This window comes from Heterodontus francisci, chromosome 1 (genome assembly GCF_036365525.1).
Source record: "Heterodontus francisci isolate sHetFra1 chromosome 1, sHetFra1.hap1, whole genome shotgun sequence".
In the NCBI taxonomy this organism is placed as follows: domain Eukaryota; kingdom Metazoa; phylum Chordata; class Chondrichthyes; order Heterodontiformes; family Heterodontidae; genus Heterodontus; species Heterodontus francisci.
The window spans coordinates 56,944,358-56,965,295 of record NC_090371.1 but is presented as its reverse complement, the minus strand read 5'-3'; the positions used below and the strand labels follow the sequence as shown (position 1 = coordinate 56,965,295).

General features: G+C 47.0%; 1 protein-coding gene across 7 annotated transcripts in view; it reads right to left on the bottom strand.

Moving 5' to 3' along the window:
• LOC137369594 (WD repeat-containing protein 7) overlaps positions 1-20,938 on the bottom strand; it is a 928,502-nt gene that overhangs the window by 810,570 nt on the left and 96,994 nt on the right. For all 7 annotated transcript variants that reach the window (XM_068030905.1, XM_068030929.1, XM_068030912.1 and 4 more), the window contains 2 exons: positions 12,934-13,105; positions 2,424-2,530 (listed from right to left, as the gene is read on the bottom strand). In XM_068030905.1, coding sequence (XP_067887006.1) covers positions 2,424-2,530; positions 12,934-13,092 — 266 coding nt within the window. In that variant the 5' untranslated portion in view covers positions 13,093-13,105. The remainder of the gene's footprint in view (positions 1-2,423; positions 2,531-12,933; positions 13,106-20,938) is intronic.

The following is a 20,938-nucleotide window of genomic DNA, read 5'->3' as shown; positions in this document are numbered from 1 at the left end:
ATTTGGTTTATCCCTCGCACCCTTTTTTAACAGTACAACGTTCGCAGACCTCCAATCATCTGGTACTTCGCCTGTATCTGGTGAGGATCTGAAGATGATCCTCAACACATCTGCTATTTCCCTGGCTTCCCTCAACAACCTGGGATGTAATCCAACCGGACCTGGTGATTTATCCACTTTCAGGGATGTCAGACCTTCAAGCACTTCAGCTCTCATTATGCTTATCGTATCCAATATTTCACACTCCTCTTTAACTACAATGTCTGCATCAACCCTTTCCTTTGTGAAGACAGAGAAAGAAACTCATTCAGAACCCTGCCGACATCTTCTGCATCCACGCATAAGTTCCCCAGTAAATCTCTGACAGGCTTTACCCTTTCCTTTGTTATCCTCTTGCTCTTAATGTGCTGATAAAATATCTTTGGGTTTTCCTTGATTTTACCAGCCAATAATTTTTCATGTCCTCTTTGCTTTTCTAATTTCATTTCTTAGTTCACCCCCGCACTTTCTATACTCGTCCAGGCTTTCTAAAGGATTAAAATATTTGTGATGGTCATAAGCTTTCTTTTTTTGCTTTAAATTATCCTGCAAGCTTTTAGATAAGCAAGGGGCTCTAGATTTGGCAGTACCACCCTTAATCATGGTGGGGACATGCCTACACTGTGCCCATGATATCTCGCTCTTGAATGCCTCTCACTGGTTTGCCACTGATTTCCTTCAAGTAGCTGTCTCCAGTCCACTTTCGCCAGGTCACCTCTCAGTTTCGTAAAATTTGCTTTCCCTCAATTTAGAACCTTTTCTCCTGTTTTATCTTTATCCCTTTCCATGATTATGCTAAAACTAACTATATTATGGTCATTATCTCCAAAACGGTCACCCACTGTTACTTCGTCCACTTGCCCAGCTTCATTACCAAATCCAGAATTGCGCCCCCTCTCGTTGGGCTTGTTACATGCTGGCTAAAAAAGTTCTCTTGAACATAGTTCAAGAATTTTGTCCCCTCTGTGCCCTTCACACTGTTTGTATCACAGTTGATATTGGGGTAGTTGAAATCCCCAACTATTATTGCCCTAAAGTTTTTGCACTCAGAATTCTGCCTACATATTTGTTCTTCTATCTCCCTCTCACTATTTGGGGTCTATAGTCTTCTTCTTTGGCCTCCTTGTCTCGAGAGACAATGGGTCAGCGCCTGGAGGTGGTCTGTGGTTTGTCTATAGTATACTCCCAGTAATGTGGCTGTCCCCTTTTCTTTCTGAGCTCCACCTACATGGCCATATGCGAACTTAGGAATTCTTAAGAAACCTATATCCAGGTAGCTTGTTCCTTTTTTGGAGACCAACCAACATCTCACCATCTCTCTCAACTCTGCCTCCAGAGACAGATCTAATTGTCAGTCATTTTTAAAATACATGTCAATGCCCTTCCTTGATAAAGTACTGCACACCACTATTATTCTTTGATTTGAAAAAGTTTCATCTGACTGTTTAGTAGTCCTAACTGATTTAATTTTTAAAACTTGCATTGTCTGGTCTGATACCTTTGCCATAGTGAACAAATTGCTTGGACCAGTTTCATCAGTTCCCTTTATAATCCTGAAAACTTCTATTGTATTGCGTTTGATTCCCTTTTCCAAAGAGAACAAAGTCAATTTCCTTAACTTTATTACTTAAATTCCTGAATCCCAAAATTATGTTAGTTGTTCACCTCTACCCTCTCAAGGGCAAAAATATTGTTCTATGACTAGGAAACCAGCTCCATTTAAAAATGGTTAAAATCAATACACAGAGCAATTCTAGCCATCAAAATGTTCTATGACCAACACCTTTTACAAAAACACAAGCTCTGTCAATTAGTACTCCATCCTTTTATCATCAGGGTTGAAAACATTGCTTTTTCACTGCAGCACAGCATTGTGCTGACAGTCTTTCGTTCCTGCATTCCTCACAGTATTGAAGGGTGCTTATTTTAAGAAATGGAAGATTACAGCAACTGATTACTGAAGACATCTTAGCAGAGCACGATGGAACTTTTTAAAATTAAATAGCAATATTACTTTCATAATTTAAAATATACAAATATACTAAGAGTAACAATAGATTAAGGGCTAGACAAGGTCTTTCAAGCTTTCAGATTAACAAACTTCAAACCATCATAGACCCTATACATTTTCCTTCAAAGCAAGTCTTGTCTCCATAGAGGCAGTCATCTTTTAAGAATCTTGCAAGATTAGGGTTTTCTCTCCTTTTAATTTTGCAGTCTTTTCCTTCCTCATTTTGACTTCCAGTATTAAATTCTTTTACTTTTTAAACACAGTATAAATATTTTTACCATTAGTGAATTTTTTTTTAATACTTCCGGACAGAATTGCTATCATATAAGTTTCACCACAAATTTTGCTATTCCCACTTTTCCACCCGACTCACCCACTTTCAGATGCACTGACGACATACTGCTTGTCACTGCTGGCATTCGCTTTACAAAGGCAAGTGATAGATGATGTGTGGCCAAACAGTAAGGCCCGAGCAATGATCTATTGAAACAGAACAGAAAATTATGCGAAGTGGTTAGTGCATCATTTCTACAGTAGACAACAAACTCTTACTACTTTTACACACTTTTGAGTGGTTGTTAAACCCATTAACAGTCAATATATTTGACGGTAAAGTTCTTCATATATAAAGCATAAATAATTTAGATTAGAGTTGTCCTCAGCTTTTGATTTTTCTCGAAAACAAAGAATGTTTAATTGCTGTGAACGAAGCTTAAAGTACTTTAGGTTTCATTATGAATCAACAAAAAGAAACAAGCTCCCATCGACCCGTTAATTCTGCTCTTTAAATGGTTATCGGAATCAGGTAAATACACCATTTAGCAAACTTTAAACATTTATATTACCATCTGCAACTCTTTTCCTTCAAAAATTAACAAAATAAACTGGGAAAGTTGATCATCTCTACAAAAACAAATTGTGCTTCAACAGAGCCTCTGCACAACAAACAGAAACTGAGGGAGACGACAGTGGGAAATGAGGCAAAAGTAGGGAAAGGTGAAGAGGGGAAGGGCAGAGGAAGGAAGAAAGGAGTGAAGAAGAGGTGCAACAGTAGGCGGGGTGGGGCGAGTGGGGGCAGGGTGAGAGAGAGAGAGAGAGAGAGAGAGAGAAAGAGAGAGAGAAGTTGGGGGGGGGGAGGCAGGGAGAGAGCGAGGGGGTGTGGGGGCAGGCAAGGAGAGAGGTGGTTGTCGGGGTAGAGGGGAGGGGGAGGGGGAGCGAGTGGGGGTACAACGAGAGCAAGAGAGAGAGACAGAGCAAGAGATGGGGGTGTGGGGGCAGGGCAAGAGCGGGGATAGTGAAGGCTGGGTGAGAGAGAGAGGGAGGAGTGGGGGGAGGCAAAGAAAGAGAGGGGGGTGGGGGAGGCAAAGAGAGAGAGGGGGAGTAGGGGTAGAACAAATGAGAGAAATTAAGGAAGAGAGGTAAAGCAGCAAGGTGGAGGGGAGGGAGTGGGGGTAGGGCAAGAACAGAGGGGAGTGGAGGCTGGGTGAGAGAGAAAGAGAGAGGGAGGGGGTGTGGGGGGGGCAAAGAAAGGGAGTGGGGTGGGGGAGGCAAGGAGAGAGAGAGGGGAGTGGGGGCAGGGCAAGGAGGGGAGGGAGTGGAGGGAGTGGAGGCAGGGTGAGAGCGGGGGGGGGGGGGGCGTGGGAGGCTGGGAAAGAGAGGGGAAGGGGAGGGGAAGGGGAGGGGAAGGGGAGGGGAAGGGGAGGGGAAGGGGAGGGGAAGGGGAGGGGAAGGGGAGGGGAAGGGGAGGGGAAGGGGAGGGGAAGGGGAGGGGAAGGGGAGGGGAAGGGGAGGGGAAGGGGAGGGGAAGGGGAGGGGAAGGGGAGGGGAAGGGGAGGGGAAGGGGAGGGGAAGGGGAGGGGAAGGGGAGGGGAAGGGGAGGGGAAGGGGAGGGGAAGGGGAGGGGAAGGGGAGGGGAAGGGGAGGGGGGCGGTGAGGGGAAGGGGAGGGGGGCGGTGAGGGGAAGGGGAGGGGGGCGGTGAGGGGAAGGGGAGGGGAGCGGTGAGGGGAAGGGGAGGGGAGCGGTGAGGGGAAGGGGAGGGGGGCGGTGAGGGGAAGGGGAGGGGGGCGGTGAGGGGAAGGGGAGGGGGGCGGTGAGGGGAAGGGGAGGGGGGCGGTGAGGGGAAGGGGAGGGGGGCGGTGAGGGGAAGGGGAGGGGGGCGGTGAGGGGAAGGGGAGGGGGGCGGTGAGGGGAAGGGGAGGGGGGCGGTGAGGGGAAGGGGAGGGGGGCGGTGAGGGGAAGGGGAGGGGGGCGGTGAGGGGAAGGGGAGGGGGGCGGTGAGGGGAAGGGGAGGGGGGCGGTGAGGGGAAGGGGAGGGGGGCGGTGAGGGGAAGGGGAGGGGGGCGGTGAGGGGAAGGGGAGGGGGACGGTGAGGGGAAGGGGAGGGGGACGGTGAGGGGAAGGGGAGGGGGACGGTGAGGGGAAGGGGAGGGGGACGGTGAGGGGAAGGGGAGGGGGACGGTGAGGGGAAGGGGAGGGGGACGGTGAGGGGAAGGGGAGGGGGACGGTGAGGGGAAGGGGAGGGGGACGGTGAGGGGAAGGGGAGGGGGACGGTGAGGGGAAGGGGAGGGGGACGGTGAGGGGAAGGGGAGGGGGACGGTGAGGGGAAGGGGAGGGGGACGGTGAGGGGAAGGGGAGGGGGGCGGTGAGGGGAAGGGGAGGGGGGCGGTGAGGGGAAGGGGAGGGGGGCGGTGAGGGGAAGGGGAGGGGGGCGGTGAGGGGAAGGGGAGGGGGGCGGTGAGGGGAAGGGGAGGGGGGCGGTGAGGGGAAGGGGAGGGGGGCGGTGAGGGGAAGGGGAGGGGGGCGGTGAGGGGAAGGGGAGGGGGGCGGTGAGGGGAGGGGGAGGGGGGCGGTGAGGGGAGGGGGAGGGGGGCGGTGAGGGGAGGGGGAGGGGGGCGGTGAGGGGAGGGGGAGGGGGCGGTGAGGGGAGGGGGAGGGGGGCGGTGAGGGGAGGGGGAGGGGGGCGGTGAGGGGAGGGGGAGGGGGGCGGTGAGGGGAGGGGGAGGGTAGGGGGAGGGGGCGGTGAGGGTAGGGGGAGGGGGCGGTGAGGGGAGGGGGAGGGGGCGGTGAGGGGAGGGGGAGGGGGCGGTGAGGGGAGGGGGAGGGGGCGGTGAGGGGAGGGGGAGGGGGCGGTGAGGGGAGGGGGAGGGGGCGGTGAGGGGAGGGGGAGGGGCGGTGAGGGGAGGGGGAGGGGCGGTGAGGGGAGGGGGAGGGGCGGTGAGGGGAGGGGGAGGGGGGCAGTGAGGGGAGGGGAGGGGGGCGGTGAGGGGAGGGGGAGGGGGGCAGTGAGGGGAGGGGGAGGGGGGCGCTGAGGGGAAGGGGGCGTTGATGTCTGCGACATCTCAGGCAGCTGCCAGTAATTAAGATGGCACTGCTCAATCTGACACAAAAAAAACGAACTGAACCCAAACCCCCTCACCCCTCAATCGCTTTGATGGCAGCCTCTACATTCCCACCCCTCAAACAGTACCCCGCTCCCTCCTGCGATCGCCGCTTCAATCATTGCTTTCAGTTTCTCGCTAACTCTAGCGATTGCTGCTTCCCTTCGCCGCTCCATCCCGCTGTTTTCTCCCGCACCCGTCTGCTGGTTGCTCCATCCCACTTGCTTGAAGAAGCAACGGGGGAGGGTGGGTGGGGAGTGTGCGGCGAGCAGTTGGGAGCAGGAGAGAAGGCGGGATGGAGCAGCAAACAGACGGGCGCGGGAAGGTGCAGATAAGGGGAGCGGCAATTGAGGTGCCGATCACGGGAGGGATTGGGGTACTGTTGGAAGGAATAGAGGCGGTGATTGCAGCCATTGAGGGGTGAGGCAACATTCAGATGTCATTATATCTGATGTCATTACATGGTAACGCAACGCACACATATGCACATTCATATTGGCAAGCTGGCAAATGTTCGGACACACTGGCAATGTCGGCAATCGCTCTGCGCATGCTCTGCATTTTCAGGAGACACTGTTCAAAATATTACATTTATCAATTGAGTTGAAGGCTCAACTTATTCGAAAAAGTTTAGGTTTGAACTTGATATATTTGCACACAGCTGTGACACTGCCTGCTAAACTCAGATTGCGCAATTTATGCCTGCGCAGGAAACCTAATTTTCCAGGATGTATCCTTGGACCAGATTTAAATAATAATGGCGAAATGAATGGCACACACTGTTATTCATGTGCAAATCAGACAGCAACTTCCAGCAAGCACAGATGCGCAGTTCAACACAAAAATCTGGAAGCCCGCTATCCGAGCCACACTACTTCATCATGAGCTATTTAAAAACAGCACTGCTCCCTATTCAAATGGATTGAGCAGTTTTTAGTTTCGGTGACTGCAGCTTGGATAGCAACGGAGGTGCGTGAACGGGTTTACAGCTGTGAAGTCAATTTCAGCGTAAGTTTAAAAGTGAATTCCCTTTTGTTTTCGGAGGACCAGGGGACTGCTGGGTAAGGAAAAAGGTATATATTTGTGTGGTTTAGAATCTCTTTCTTTTAGTTTCGGTGACTGCAGCTTGGATAGCAACGGAGGTGCGTGAACGGGCTTACAGCTGTGAAGTCAATTTCAGCGTAAGTTTAAAAGTGAATTCCCTTTTGTTTTCGGAGGACCAGGGGACTGCTGGGTAAGGAAAAAGGTATATATTTGTGTGGTTTAGAATCTCTTTCTTTTAGTTTCAGTGACTGCAGCTTGGATAGCAACGGAGGTGCGTGAACGGGCTTACAGCTGTGAAGTCAATTTCAGCGTAAGTTTAAAAGTGAATTCCCTTTTGTTTTCGGAGGACCAAGGGACTGCTGGGTAAGGAAAAAGGTATATATTTGTGTGGTGGCTGTACCCGAGACACTACACGTGTAGTGTCTCCCACCCACCCTCCTCCTCTAACCAAAAAAAAAAAAGGACTCTGGTGTGTTGATAAGGTAAGCTTTTTATTTAGGAAGTTCTGTCCGTTGGATTGCTAACCTAACAAGTTTTGACTTTTTGTTTTTTTTTGGTTTTTCAGTAGATTTGTTGGGAATTTGGAATAGTGGGAATGGAGGTTAAGGCAGTTGTATGTTCCTCCTGCAGAATGTGGGAGGTAAGGGTCGCCAAGAGTGTCCCTGCTGACTGCATCTGTGGGAAGTGCACCCAACTCCAGCTCCTCGAGAACCACATTAGGGAACTGGAGCTGGATGAACTTCGGATCATTCGGGAGGCGGAGGAGGTCATTGAGAGGAGTTATGGGGAGGTAGTCACACCTCAGGTAAAAGAAGTAGGTAGATGGGTTACCGTCAGGGGAAGGAGAGGGAACCAGCAGGCAGTGCAGGGATCCCCTGTGGCCGTTTCCCTCAACAACAGGTATACCGTTTTGGATACTGTTGCGGGGGACGACTTACCAGGGGTAAGCAATGGGGTACAGATATCTGGCACAGAGTCTGTCCCTGTTGCTCAGAAGGGAAGGGGGAAGAGGAGCAGAACATTAGTCATTGGGGACTCCATAGTTAGGGGAACAGATAGGAGGTTCTGTGGGAACGAGAGAGACTCACGGTTGGTATGTTGCCTCCCAGGTGCCAGGGTTCGTGATGTCTCGGATCGTGTTTTTGGGATCCTTAATGGGGAGGGGGAGCAGCCCCAAGTCGTGGTCCACATAGGCACCAACAACATAGGTAGGAAGAGAGATGGGGATTTAAGACAGAAATTTAGGGAGCTAGGGTGGAAGCTTAGAGCGAGAACAAACAGAGTTGTTATTTAGATTTAGATTTAGAGATACAGCACTGAAACAGGCCCTTCAGCCCACCGAGTCTGTGCCGACCATTAACCACCCATTTATACTAATCCTACACTAATCCCATATTTCTACCACATCCTCACCTGTCCCTATATTCCCCTACCACCTACCTATACTAGGGGCAATTTATAATGGCCAATTTACCTATCAGCCTGCAAATCTTTTGGCTGTGGGAGGAAACCGGAGCACCCGGAGGAAACCCACACAGACACAGGGAGAACTTGCAAACTCCACACAGGCAGTACCCAGAATTGAACCCGGGTCGCTGGAGCTGTGAGGCTGCAGTGCTAACCACTGCGCCACTGTGCCACCCTCTGGGTTATCTCTGGGTTGTTGCCCGTGCCACGTGATAGCGAAGCGAGGAATAGGGAGAGAGAGGAGTTGAACACGTGGCTGCAGGGATGGTGCAGGAGGGAGGGTTTTGGTTTCCTGGATAATTGGGGCTCTTTCTGGGGTAGGTGGGACCTCTACAAACAGGATGGTCTTCACCTGAACCAGAGGGGTACCAATATCCTGGGGGGGAGGTTTGCTAGTGCTCTTCAGGGGGGTTTAAACTAATTCAGCAGGGGAATGGGAACCTAAATTGTAGTGCCAGTGTACAGGATGTTGAGAGTAGTGAGGTCAGGGATATGGTTACAAGGACGCAAGAGGGCACTGGCAAGCAAGAACCTGGTTTAAAGTGTGGCTATTTCAACGCCAGGAGCATCCGGAATAAGGTGGGTGAGCTTGCAGCATGGGTTGGTACCTGGGATCTCGATGTAGTGGCCATTTCGGAGACATGGGTAGAGCAGGGGCAGGAATGGATGTTGCAGATTCCAGGATTTAGATGTTTCAGTAAGGACAGAGAAGATGGTAAAAGAGGGGGGGGGTGTGGCATTGTTAATCAAGGAGAGTATTACAGCGACAGAACGGACGTTTCAGGACTCGTCTACTGAGGTAGTATGGGCTGAGGTTAAAAACAGGAGAGGTGAGGTTACCCTGTTGGGAGTCTTTTATAGACCTCCGAATAGTTCCAGAGATGTAGAGGAAAGGATAGCGAAGATGATTCTCGACAGGGGTGAGAGTAACAGGGTAGTTGTTATGGGGGACTTTAACTTTCCAAATATCGACTGGAAATACTATAGTTCGAGTACTTTAGATGGGTCAGTTTTTGTCCAGTGTGTGCAGGAGGGTTTTCTGACACAGTATGTAGACAGGCCAACCAGGGGCGATGCCACATTGGATTTGGTACTGGGAAATGAACCCGGCCAGGTGTTAGATTTAGATGTAGGAGAGCACTTTGGTGAGAGTGATCACAATTCGGTTAGGTTTACCTTAGCGATGGGCAGGGACAGGTATATACCGCAGGGCAAGAATTATAACTGGGGGAAAGGAAATTATGATGCGATTAGGCAAGATTTAGGATGCGTAGGATGGGGAAGGAAACTGCAGGGGATGGGAACAATCGAAATGTGGAGCTTATTCAAGGAGCAGCTACTGCGTGTCCTTGATAAGTATGTACCTGTGAGGCAGGGAGGAAGTTGTCGTGCGAGGGAGCCGTGGTTTACTAAAGAAGTTGAAGCGCTTGTCAAGAGGAAGAAGGCGGCTTATGTTAGGATGAGACGTGAAGGCTCAGTTAGGGCGCTTGAGAGCTACAAGCTAGCCAGGAAGGAACTAAAGGGAGAGCTAAGAAGAGCAAGGAGAGGACACGAGAAGTCATTGGTGGATCGGATCAAGGAAAACCCTAAGGCTTTCTATAGGTATATCAGGAATAAAAGAATGACTAGAGTTAGATTAGGGCCAATCAAGGATAGTAGTGGGAAGTTGTGTGTGGAATCAGAGGAGATAGGGGAAGTGTTAAATGAATATTTTGCGTCAGTATTTACAGTAGAGAAAGAAAATGTTGTTGAGAATACTGAGATTCAGGCTACGAGGCTAGATGGGATTGAGGTTCACAAGGAGGAGGTGTTAGCAATTTTGGAAGGTGTGAAAATAGATAAGTCCCCTGGGCCAGATGGGATTTATCCTAGGATTCTCTGGGAAGCTAGGAAGGAGATTGCAGAGCCTTTGTCCTTGATCTTTATGTCGTCATTGTCGACAGGAATAGTGCCGGAAGACTGGAGGATTGCAAATGTTGTCCCCTTGTTCAAGAAGGGGAGTAGAGACAGTCCTGGTAATTATAGACCTGTGAGCCTTACTTCGGTTGTGGGTAAAATGTTGGAAAAGGTTATAAGAGACAGGATTTATAATCATCTTGAAAAGAATAAGTACATTAGAGATAGTCAGCACGGTTTTGTGACGGGTAGGTCGTGCCTCACAAACCTTATTGAGTTTTTCGAGAAGGTGACCAAACAGGTGGATGAGGGTAAAGCAGTGGATGTGGTGTATATGGATTTCAGTAAGGCGTTTGATAAGGTTCCCCACGGTAGGCTATTGCAGAAAATACTGAAGTATGGGGTTGAAGGCGATTTAGAGCTTTGGATCAGAAATTGGCTAGCTGAAAGAAGACAGAGGGTGGTGGTTGATGGCAAATGTTCATCCTGGAGTTTAGTTACTAGTGGTGTACCGCAAGGATCTGTTTTGGGGCCACTGCTGTTTGTCATTTTTATAAATGACCTGGAAGAGGGTGTAGAAGGGTGGGTTAGTAAATTTGCAGATGACACCAAGGTCGGTGGAGTTGTGGATAGTGCCGAAGGATGTTGTAGGGTACAGAGAGACATAGATAGGCTGCAGAGCTGGGCTGAGAGATGGCAAATGGAGTTTAATGCGGAAAAGTGTGAGGTGATTCACTTTGGAAGGAGTAACAGGAATGCAGAGTACTGGGCTAATGGGAAGATTCTTGGTAGTGTAGATGAACAAAGAGATCTTGGTGTCCAGGTGCATAAATCCCTGAAGGTTGCTAACCAGGTTAATAGGGCTGTTAAGAAGGCATATGGTGTGTTAGCTTTTATTAGTAGGGGGGTCGAGTTTCGGAGCCACGAGGTCATGCTGCAGCTGTACAAAACTCTGGTGAGACCGCACCTGGAGTATTGCGTGCAGTTCTGGTCACCGCATTATAGGAAGGATGTGGAAGCTATGGAAAGGGTGCAGAGGAGATTTACTAGGATGTTGCCTGGTATGGAGGGAAGGTCTTACGAGGAAAGGCTGAGGGACTTGAGGTTGTTTTCGTTGGAGAGAAGGAGGAGGAGAGGTGACTTAATAGAGACATATAAGATAATCAGAGGGCTAGATAGGGTGGATAGTGAGCGTCTTTTTCCTCGGATGGTGATGGCAAACACGAGGGGACATAGCTTCAAGTTGAGGGGTGATAGATATAGGACAGATGTGAGAGGTAGTTTCTTTACTCAGAGAGTAGTAAGGGCGTGGAACGCCCTGCCTGCAGCAGTAGTCGATTCGCCAACTTTAAGGGCATTTAAGTGGACATTGGATAGACACATGGATGAAAATGGAATAGTGTAGGTCAGATGGTTTCACAGGTCGGCGCAACATCGAGGGCCGAAGGGCCTGCACTGCGCTGTAATGTTCTAATTCTAATTCAGTATCAAGTACCTGTACTTACATTGTCGACACAGATTAAATTCACTACAGAAAATTAGGCCTTATCCATATCAGTTTAAGTATACTTTTTAATGGTATGATAAGTCTTAATTACTGCCGAACCACCTCACTGGCACAGAAAATAAAATTTTCAGTCATATTCTTTCAGATTTTAATTGTTGGAGATTTTCTTTTTAATTTTTTTCTTTACATTTTCTTTGTCTTTTTTCCTCCCTCTCTCATTCCAATCTTGCTTTCCTCTATTTCACTTTCTGTGCCTGATTTGACAGTGAATGTATTATTCTAATTTACATTTACTGGTTTATTAACAATTCCTAAATCTGATCCATTAAGGAAGCACATAATTGCTTGCTTGGTTTTCCCAGATCCCAGAAACCCTGTAGAGAGTACCACGCTTTTTCCATGTCCCACTTACAGCAACTTGCCAAGCAAAAGTTCATGGAAATTTAATTGACAGGGCAAGTTCATGAAAAGTGGGTGAAAAGTTTGTCAGCTGTACCGATTCAATAAGTTTCTTTATCTTCAGCCTTTATTTTTAGCCTTTTTTGCACAATATTACTTTTTCAAAAATTTGAAAAATATATTTCAAAAAGCTTTACTGAAGTAAAGACAGAAAGTGTGATTACACAATTATTGTTATTTTATGCTCTATAAAGTTAATTGAAGAGGAAAGTGAAGACAGCCACAAACAAAGGCTGGAGAGAGATGGGAAAGTGTCTTTTTTTTTAAACCACTTAATGCTAATTCAATTTAAAAAGGAGTTGATTTGTAAAACCATCTAATTATCTCACCTGTGGTTTGTTAACAGGAGAAAAGGATAATACTAATCACTTATACTTGTGACACTGAGATTTCTAATACCCTTGAGACAGAGGGAGGATCAAACTGACAAAGACAAATTGAGAGAAAGAGAGAGAGGAAGTTACTTTCTCAATTCTAATTTGATATCTTTTTAATAAATAATTTAATTTTGAAAGCGAACTTCGTGGAAAAAAGTTGGGAGGGGCGGGTAGGAGGGAATCTCTCATCTGATCACACACCCCCATCCGTGGGGAGCGGCGGTGGAAGCATGAATGAAGGCTTAAAAGTGAGCTGAGTGACAACAAAACAAGGGGAGAAAGGAAGAGATGATGTTGAGCACTTAAAAGGGCCATAGTTTCCTCCACCATCAGCACCCCAAATAATACCATTGCTAAGTCTTTCTCCATCATACCATCCACAACCTGAAAGGAAAGAACAGAAAAACAGAGAAAAGTACAGGATAAAGGGAGACCGAAAAGGAACAAGGGATAAGGGGAGAGAATAAGATAGGGAAATAAGATAACAGGAAAGACGCAAGCAAAGAGGAGACACAGAGGGAAACAGCAGCATGAAGGCATCGGATACAGTAACCATAAACGTCAAATAATTATGTGCAGTGTCACAGGAACTCAACAAGCCTAAGTTATGTGGACTTAAATTAAGTGCTTCGTATCGAGAGAAACACTTTCACAGGCTTGATGGACCAAATAGACCATCTCTCTGATTTGACATTTTTTGATTTTATTCTGTCATTTCCAAACAGTAAACACAACCTACAGTATTTAGGACTGACCTCTAATTTTGGAGTTAGATCCCAAAGACAAATTTGTCCATCATGACATCCTGTAACAATGGTTGCCAAATCATCCATCACTAATAAAGCTGAAATGCAATGTGTTGGAGCCTTGGGGCCCCACAGTACGATGGGCAACACCAGGCTATTTGCAGCCATTTTTGTTTTAGGCCTGTTTAAAAATTTAAAAAAAAATTAGAAAAGCATGTAAAAATAGTAAAATTAAGATACAATAGCTATAATTATTCTATAATCGCAAAGCTTTAAAATCGTTTGTTATTTGAAATCAAAGTTACTGGCAATTATCAACATACTGTATGTGGCCTGGAACTTTGGAAACAAATAATATTTCTGTATCAAATTTGTAAAATATTTACACATTTATTCCAAAAATAGCATGAATAAATAAATAGTCTGTTGGTCGGTGTGCGCATTTCTTAATTATGCATAGTCGCTCCCCAATTCCTTTCTGGCTGCCCGAACCAGAAACATACCAGATTCAATTCCCACTTTACCTTATCAACTAATCTCAGTGGTATCCCTATCAAAAACAAAATAGATGGCTCCAAACTTGTCGTTGTCATCTTCCCCAGTATACATTTCATTTCCTTGAAATGTGCTCCTGTGTGTCCTGTCCCTAAACTAGCTGATCACTCTTAGTACCCAATTGCCCTTACATCAGCACGCCTAAAGTTGTAGATGGTGTTGTTTAACCTTTTAACCTCAAATGATACATTATTTTCTAAGGTTTGACTAAATTCAGTATGGTTTCAGCTTAATCATCTTGCTGCCCATGTAATGCACTTTTGGAACTCGACCAGAATGCTTCAATGCCTTGATTATCAAGGGGAGATTGTTAGATTCTCTCTTGTTTAAGATATCACACGGAGTGAATTGAATTGGCCGAAGACTGGCATCTGTGGTGCTGGGTCGTAAGGCAGAGGCCATGATGGATCAACCACTTGGCACTTCTGACTGAAGATTGTTGCAAAAAAATAAAGGAATGAATCAAAATAAGGTTTTTGATACAAGTGTATTCTGGGGGGAAACATAGAAAATAGGAGCAGGAGTAGGCCATTTGGCCCTATGAGCCTGCTCCGCCATTCATTATCATGGCTGATCATCCAATTCAGTAACCTGTTCTCGCTTTCACCCCATACCCTTTGATCCCTTTAGACCCAAGAGTTATATCTAACTCCTTTTTGAAAACATTCAATGTTTTGGCCTCAATTACTTTCTGTGGTAGTGAATTCCACAGGCTCACCACTCTCTGGGTGAAGTAATTTCTCATCTCAGTCCTGAAAGGTTTACCCTGTATCCTTAGACTATAACCCCAGGTTCTGGACTCCTCAGCCATCGGGAACATCCTCCCTGCATCTAGCCTGTCAAGTCCTGTTAGAATTTTATAGGTTTCTATGAGGTCCCCTCTCATTCTTCTAAACTCCAGTGAATATATTCCTAGTCGATCCAATCTCTCCTCATACGCCAATCCTGCCATCCCAGGAATAAGTCTAGTAAATCTTCTTTGCACTCCTTCCATGGCAACAACATCCTTCCTCAGATAAGGAGATCAAAACTGCACACAATACTCCAGATGTGGTCTCACCAAGACCCTGTATAACTGCAGTAAGACATCCTTGCTCCGGTACTCAAATCCTCTTGCAATGAAGGCCAACATACCATTCACCTTCCTAATTGCTTGCTGCACCTGAATGCTTGCTTTCAGCGACTGGTGTACAAGGACAGCCAGGTCTCATTGCACCTCCCCCTTTCCCAATCTATCACCATTCAGATAATAATCTGCCTTTCTGTTTTTACAAACAAAGTGGATAATCTCACATTTATCCACATTATACTACATCTGCCATGTGTTTGCCCACTCACCCAACATGTCCAAATCACACTGGAGCCTCTTTGCATCCTCCTCACAGCTCACATTCCCCCCAGCTTTGTGTCGTCTGCAAACTTGGAAATGTTACACTTAGTTCCCTCACCCAAGTCATGAATATATATTGTGAATAGCTGGGGCCCAAGCACTGATCCCCGCGGTACCCCACGAGGCTCTGCCTATCACCTGGAAAAAGACTCGTTTATTCCCACTCTCTGTTTCCTATCTCTCAATCAATTCTCAATCCATGCCAGTATATTACCCCCTATCCTATGTGCTTTAATTTTGCACACTAACCTCTTACGTAAGACCTTATCAAAAGCATTCTGAAAATCCAAATACACCACATCCACTGGTTCTCCCTTATCTATTCTGCAAGTTACATCCTCAAAAAACTCCAACAGATTTGTTAAGCATGATTTCCCTTTCGTAAATACATGTTGACTTTGCCCAATCCCGTTTATGCTTTCCAGGTGTTCTGCTATTGCATCCTTTATAATAGACTCTAGCATTTTCCCCACTATTGATTTGAGGCTCACTGGTCTGTAGTTCCCTGTTTTTTCAAAGAACAAAGAACAAAGAACAGTATAGCACAGGAACAGGTCATTCGGCCCTCCAAGCCTGCGCCGATCTTGATGCCTGCCTAAACTAACACCTTCTGCACTTCCGGGGCCCATATCCCTCTATTTCCATCCTATTCATATATTTGTCAAGATGTCTCTTAAATGTCGCTATCGTATCTGCTTCCACCACCTCCCCTGGCAGCAAGTTCCAGGCACTCACCACCCTCTGTGTAAAAAACTTGCCTCTCACATCCTCTCTAAACTTTGCCCCTCGCATCTTAAACCTATGTCCCCTAGTAACTGACTCTTCCACCCTGGGAAAAAGCTTCTGACTATCCACTCTGTCCATGCCGCTCATAACTTTGTAAACCTCTATCATGTCACCCCTCCACCTCCATCGTTTCAGTGAAAACAATCCGAGTTTATCTAAACTCTTCTCATAGCTAATGCCCTCCAGACCAGGCAACATCCTGGTAAACCTCTTCTGTACCCTCTCCAAAGCCTTCACGTCCTTCTGGTAGTGTGGCGACCAGAATTGCACGCAATATTCTAAGTGTGGCCTAACTAAGGTTCTGTACAGCTGCAACATGACTTGCCAATTTTTATACTCTATGCCCCGACCGATGAAGGCAAGCATGCCGTATGCCTTCTTGACTACCTTATCCACCTGTGTTGCCACTTTCAGTGACCTGTGGACCTGTACGCCCAGATCTCTCTGCCTGTCAATACTCCTAAGGGTTCTGCCATTTACTGTATACTTCCCACCTGCATTAGACCTTCCAAAATGCATTGCCTCACATTTGTCCGGATTAAACTCCATCTGCCATTTCGCCACCCAAGTCTCCAACCGATCTATATCCTGCTGTATCCTCTGACAATCCTCATCATTATCCGCAACTCCACCAACCTTTGTGTCGTCCGCAAACTTACTAATCAGACCAGCTACATTTTCCTCCAAATCATTTATATATACTACAAACAGCAAAGGTCCCAGCACTGATCCCTGCGGAACACCACTAGTCACAGCCCTCCATTCAGAAAAACACCCATCCACTGTTACCCTCTGTCTTCTATGACCGAGCCAGTTCTGTATCCATCTTGCCAGCTCACCTCTGATCCCGTGTGACTTCACCTTTTGCACCAGTCTGCCATGCGGGACCTTGTCAAAGGCTTTACTAAAGTCCTTCCTTTTTTAAATAGTGGGGTTACATTAGCCACCCTCCTATCTGTAGGAACTGTGCCAGAGTCTATAGAATTTTGGAAGATGACCACTAATGCAGCCACTACTTCCAGGGCCACTTCCTTTTGTACTCTGGGATGTATATTATCAGGCCCTGGGGATTTGTCAGCCTGGAACCCCATTAATTTCCTTAGCACTACTTTTTTTTTTTTTTTACTAATTACTGATTTTCTTCAGTTCCTCCCTCTCATTAGATCCTTGGTTCCCTAATATTTCTGGGAGGTTATTTGCATTCTCCTTTGTGAACACAGAACCAAAGTATGTGTTTAATTGTTCTGCCATTTCTTTGTTCCCCATTATAATTTCCCCCGTTTCTGACTGTAAGAGACCTACATTTGTCTTTACTAATCTTTTTCTCTTCACATATTTATAGAAGCTTTTACAGTCAGTTTTTATGTTCCCCGCAAGTTTCTCATACTCTATTTTCCCCCGCTTAACCAACCTCTTTGTCCTCCTTTGCTGAATTCTAAACTGCTCCCAATCCTCAGACTTGCTGCTTTTTCTGGCAATTTTATCTGCCTCATCTTTGGATCTAATACTATCCCCAATCTCTTTTGTAAGTCACGGTTGAGCCACCTTTCCGCTTTTATTGTTGTGCCAGACAGGAATGAATAATTGTTGTAATTCATGCACATGTTCTTTAAATATTATCCATTGCCTATCCACCGTCAACCTTTTTAGAAAAGTTCCCCGATCTACCATGGCCAACTCGCACCTCATACCTTCGTAGTTTCCTTTATTTAGATTCAGGACCCTAGTTTTGGATTCAACTCCTTCACTCTCCATCTTAATGAAGAATTCTATCATGTTATGGTCGCTCCTCCCCAAGGGACCCCGCGTAACAAGATTGTTAATTAATCCTTTCTCATTGCACAATACCCAGTCTAGGATAGCCTGTTCTCTAGTTGGTTCCTCATCGTATTGGTCGAAAAATTGTCACGTACACACTCCAGGAAATCTTCCACCTCGGTATTATTGCTAATTTGGTTTGACCAATCTATATGTAGATTAAAATCACCCATGATTACAGTTGTACCCTTATTGCATGCATCTCTAATTTCCTGTTTAACGCCATCTCTTACATCTCCACTACTGTTTGGGGACCTTTGGACAACCCCCAACGTTTTCGGCCCCTTGGTGTTTCTTAGCTCCACCCATACAGATTCGACATCATGATTTTCCAAGCCAATATCCTTCCTCGCTATTGCATTGATTTCCTCCTTTACTAACAATGCTACCCCTCCTCCTTTCCCTTTTTGCCTGTCCTTAATACTGAATACCCCTGGATGTTCAGTTCCCATCCTGGGTTGCCTTGCAGCCAAATCTCTGTAATCGCTACTAAATCATAACCGTTTATATCTATTTGCGCTGTTAATTCACCTACCTTATTGCGAATGCTCTGTGCTTTAAGACACAATGCCTTTAGACTTGTCTTTTTAACATTGTTAGTCATCTTAGCTTTATTTTGCACTACGGCCCCATTTGTTTCTCGCCCTTGTTTTGTCTGCCTTCCACTTTTGCTTCTTATCTTTCTTTCATTTCTATCCTTGTTTCCCTCTCCTCTGTCTCCCTGCTCAGATTCCCATCCCCCTGCCATTCTAGTTTAAACCCTCCCCTACAGCACTAACAAACACCCTCCCGAGGAAACTGGTCCCAATCCTGCCCAGATGCAACTCGTTCAGCTTGTACTGGTCCCACCTTCCCCAGAACCGGTGCCAATGTCCCAGGAATCTGAAACCCTCCCCCCTACACCATTCCTCCAGCCATGTATTCATCTGATATATCCTGCTATTTCTGCTCTCATGGTGGCCCTTTCCTATCCTGAGTGGCGTGAAACAGGGCTGTGTTCTCGCACTCACACTTTTTGGGATTTTCTTCTCCCTGCTGCTTTCACATGCGTTCAAGTCCTCTGAAGAAGTAATTTTCCTCCACACAAGATCAGGGGGCAGGTTGTTCAACCTTGCCCGTCTAAGAGCGAAGTCCAAAGTACGGAAAGTCCTCATCAGGGAACTCCTCTTTGCTGATGATGCTGCTTTAACATCTCACACTGAAGAATGCCTGCAGAGTCTCATCGACAGGTTTGCGGCTGCCTGCAATGAATTTGGCCTAACCATCAGCCTCAAGAAAACGAACATCATGGGGCAGGACGTCAGAAATGCTCCATCCATCAATATTGGCAACCATGTTCTGGAAGTGGTTCAAGAGTTCACCTACCTAGGCTCAACTATCACCAGTAACCTGTCTCTAGATGCAGAAATCAACAAGCGCATGGGAAAGGCTTCCACTGCTATGTCCAGACTGGCCGAGAGAGTGTGGGAAAATGGCGCACTGACACGGAACACAAAAGTCCGAGTGTATCAGGCCTGTGTCCTCAGTACCTTGCTCTATGGCAGCGAGGCCTGGACAACGTATGCCAGCCAAGAGCGACGTCTCAATTCATTCCTCCGGAGAATACTTGGCATCAGGTGGCAGGACCATATCTCCAACACAGAAGTCCTCAAGGCGGCCAACATCCCCAGCTTATACACACTACTGAGTCAGCGGCGCTTGAGATGGTTTGGCCATGTGAGCCGCATGGAAGATGGCAGGATCTCCAAAGACACATTGTACAGCGAGCTCGCCACTGGTATCAGACCCATCGGCCGTCCATGTCTCCGCTTTAAAGATGTCTGCAAACGCGACATGAAATCCTGTGACATTGATCACAAGTCGTGGGAGTCAGTTGCCAGCGTTCACCAGAGTTGGCGGGCAGCCATAAAGACAGGGCTAAAGTGTGGCGAGTCGAAGAGACTTAGTAGTTGGCAGGAAAAAAGACAGAGGCGCAAGGGAAGAGCCAACTGTGTAACAGCCCCGACAAACAAATTTCTCTGCAGCACCTGTGGAAGAGCCTGTCACTCTAGAATTGCCCTTTATAGCCACTCCAGGCGCTGCTTCACAAACCACTGACCACCTCCAGGTGCTTATCCATTGTCTCTCGAGATAAGGAGGCCAAAGAAGAGCATGTGGCACTGGTAGTAATGCTTAGAATACTAGCATTGAGGTCCTACTTTTTAATTTTCGTCCAAACTCCCTACATTCAGCCTGCAGGACCTCATCTCTTTTTTTAACCTAGGTTGTTGGAACCAATATGTACCACGACAACTGGCTGCTCGCCCTCCTCCCTCAGAACTCCCTGCAGCCGCTCAGAGACATCCTTGACTCTTTCACCGGGGAGGCAACATACCATCCTGGAGTCTCTTTTGCGGCTACAGAAACGCCTATCTGTTCCCCTTATGATTGAATCCCTTATCACGATGGCTCTGTCACTCTCCTGTGCAGCAGAGCCACCTATGGTGTCACGAACTTGGCTCTTGCTGCTTTCCCCTGAGCCATCTCCAAAATAATTTCCGAAGCAGTATATCCGTTAAAGAGGGGGATGGCCACAGGGGACTCCTGCACTACCTGCCTTCCTCTATTCTGTCTGGTGGTCACCCATTCACTTCCTGCCTTTGCAGCATTTGCATGCGGTGTGACCACCTTGCTAAACATGCTATCCACGATGATCTCAGCATCACGGATGCTCCAAAGTGAATCCACCCACAGCTCCAGCTCCATAATGCGGGTAGCCAGTAGCTGCAGATGGATACTCTTCCTGCACACATGGTTGTCAGGGACACTAGAAGCGTCCCTAATTTCCCACATAGCACAGGAGGAGCATATCACAGGTGTGAGCTCTCCTGCCATTACTTACCTTTAGATTACTTAGTTACTCCCTTTAATTAAAAAATATTAAGTACGCTAAGGGTCTTGTTCTACTCCAAACACTACCCACTGCAATCTAAAGTCCTTAATAAATAACACTAATTTTTAAAAAACACTTTAGTAGTACTAACCTTATCACTTATACAGCAGGTTTTGAGGTTTTTTCCAAAAAAATTCCCCTTGTTGTTTTTCTAAGCTATTTACAGGCACTAACAGCTGTTGCTTACCCAACCAATCACCTTGCAACATTCCTGTGATGTCACTGTTGACTTTTTTCTCTTTATCAAAACTCCAGCGTGCCTGGACTCCGCTCCACTCCCGGAAGTTAAGTGTCTCGGCCGCAATCCTCCGGCTCCATTTATCCGCTCCTCTCTCCGTGTTCTCCCCTCAGGTCCGGTCCTCTCCCGGAAGGTACATGCAGGTGTTAGCTCCTCTGTTCCCAAACACAATCTTAATATTCAAAAATGTCTTTCCAGCCATTTCACTCGTTAGTTTCTATCTACTCTGTCCAGACCCCTCATGATTTTGAATACCTGTATTAAATCACCTCTCAGCCTTCTCGTCTCCAAGGAA